The sequence below is a fragment of the Coturnix japonica genome (genome assembly GCF_001577835.2).
Source record: "Coturnix japonica isolate 7356 chromosome 2 unlocalized genomic scaffold, Coturnix japonica 2.1 chr2random631, whole genome shotgun sequence".
NCBI lineage: Eukaryota > Metazoa > Chordata > Aves > Galliformes > Phasianidae > Coturnix > Coturnix japonica.
Window position 1 is genome coordinate 16,108 of NW_015439220.1, and position 1,744 is coordinate 17,851.

At 56.8% G+C, this 1,744-nt stretch overlaps 1 protein-coding gene across 1 annotated transcript in view; it reads left to right on the plus strand.

Moving 5' to 3' along the window:
* Positions 1-1,744, plus strand: part of LOC107306777 (myosin-7-like) — a 25,943-nt gene that overhangs the window by 4,334 nt on the left and 19,865 nt on the right. Inside the window, 2 exon segments of the mRNA XM_015850128.2 lie at positions 383-475; positions 868-931. Coding sequence (XP_015705614.1) covers positions 383-475; positions 868-931 — 157 coding nt within the window.

Consider the following 1,744-nt stretch of genomic DNA (forward strand, 5'->3'; position numbering starts at 1 on the left):
GGGGTATGGGGGCTCTATGGGGTGTATGGGGGCTCTATGGAGCTTTAGGGAAGGATATGGGATCTCTATGGTCTCTATGGGTCCCTGTGAGGTTTCTATGGGTCTTTAAGGGTCTCTATGGGTCCCAATGGATATCTGTGGGGTCTCTAGGGGTCCCTGTGAGGTTTCTATGGGTCTTTAGGGGTCTCTATGGGTCCCAATGGATATCTGCGGGGTCTCTAGGGGTCCCTGTGGGGGTCCTGCCATTTTGATCCCCCAGCGGCCATTTTGGGTTCTGTCTGTCCATCTTGCCCACCATTTTGATGCCTGAGGGGCCATTTTGGGTCCTACCCATCCATCTTGCCCACCATTTTGACTCCCCTCCCCATTTTCCTCCCCCCAGGGAACACTTGAGGATCAAATCATCAGTGCCAACCCCCTGCTGGAGGCCTTTGGAAATGCCAAGACTGTGAGGAATGACAACTCCTCACGCTTTGTAAGTGGTGGGAAGGAACGTTGTGGGGGAGAGGGGAGAAAAGTGGGGAGGGGATGTGGGTCAGCTCACCCCACAACCTGATATTGGGGTCAGCTCGCCCCACAACCAGATATTGGAGTCAGCTCACCCCATAAACAGATATTGGGGTCAGCTCACCCCACAACCTGATATTGGGGTCAGCTCACCCCACAACCAGATATTGGGGTCAGCACTTGCCCCACAACCTGATATTGGGGTCAGCTCGCCCCACAACCAGATATTGGGGTCAGCTCACCCCACAACCAGATATTGGGGTCAGCTCACCCCACAACCAGATATTGGGGTCAGCTCACCCCGCAACCTGATATTGGGGTCAGCACTCGCCCCACAACCTGATATTGAGGTCCTCGTAGGGTAAATTCATCCGTATCCACTTCGGGGCCACCGGAAAGCTGGCGTCGGCGGATATTGAGACCTGTGAGTGGGGCTGGGGGTGCAGCCTCCGTCCTGGGAGGGGTCCATCAAGTCATGGCAACAGCCCCACATCTCCTCCCTCCCCGTCATCTTATCACCCCCACCCACCCATCATCTCCCCTCCCCACCCACAAATCATCACCCCCACCCACCCATCATCTCCCCTCCCCACCCATCTTCTCACCCCTTCTCACTCATCTTTTCCTCCACCCATCATCTCACTCCAACCCACCTACCATCTCCCCACACATCTCATCCCCCACCCACCCATCTTCTCCCCCAACATATCATCTCCCCCCACCCACCCATCATCTCCCCGACCTATCATCTCCCCTACCCATCTTCTCTCCCCCACCCACCCCTCTTCTCATCTTCTCCCCCACCCACCCATCAACCCCAACCATCCAACTTCTCATCCATCCACCCTCCTTCGCCTCCACCCACCCATCTTCTTATCATCTCCCCCACTCATCTTCTCCCCCACTCATATTCTCATTCCCACCCACCCGCCGTCTCCCCCACCCACCCATCATGTCCCCTCCCCACCCATCTTCTCACCCCTTCTCACTCATCTTCTCCCCTCCCATCTTCTCAGCCCCACCTCCCCATCATCTCTCCCATCCATCTTCTCACCCCCACCCACCTATGATCTCCCTCACCCACCCACCCATCATCTCCCCCACCGACCTATCATCTTCCCCACTCACCCATCTTCTCCCCCACCCACAAATAATCTCCACCACCCATCTTCTCCCCCCACCCACCCATCTTTCTCACCCCTTCTCACTCATCTTCACCCCACCCATCATCTCCCCC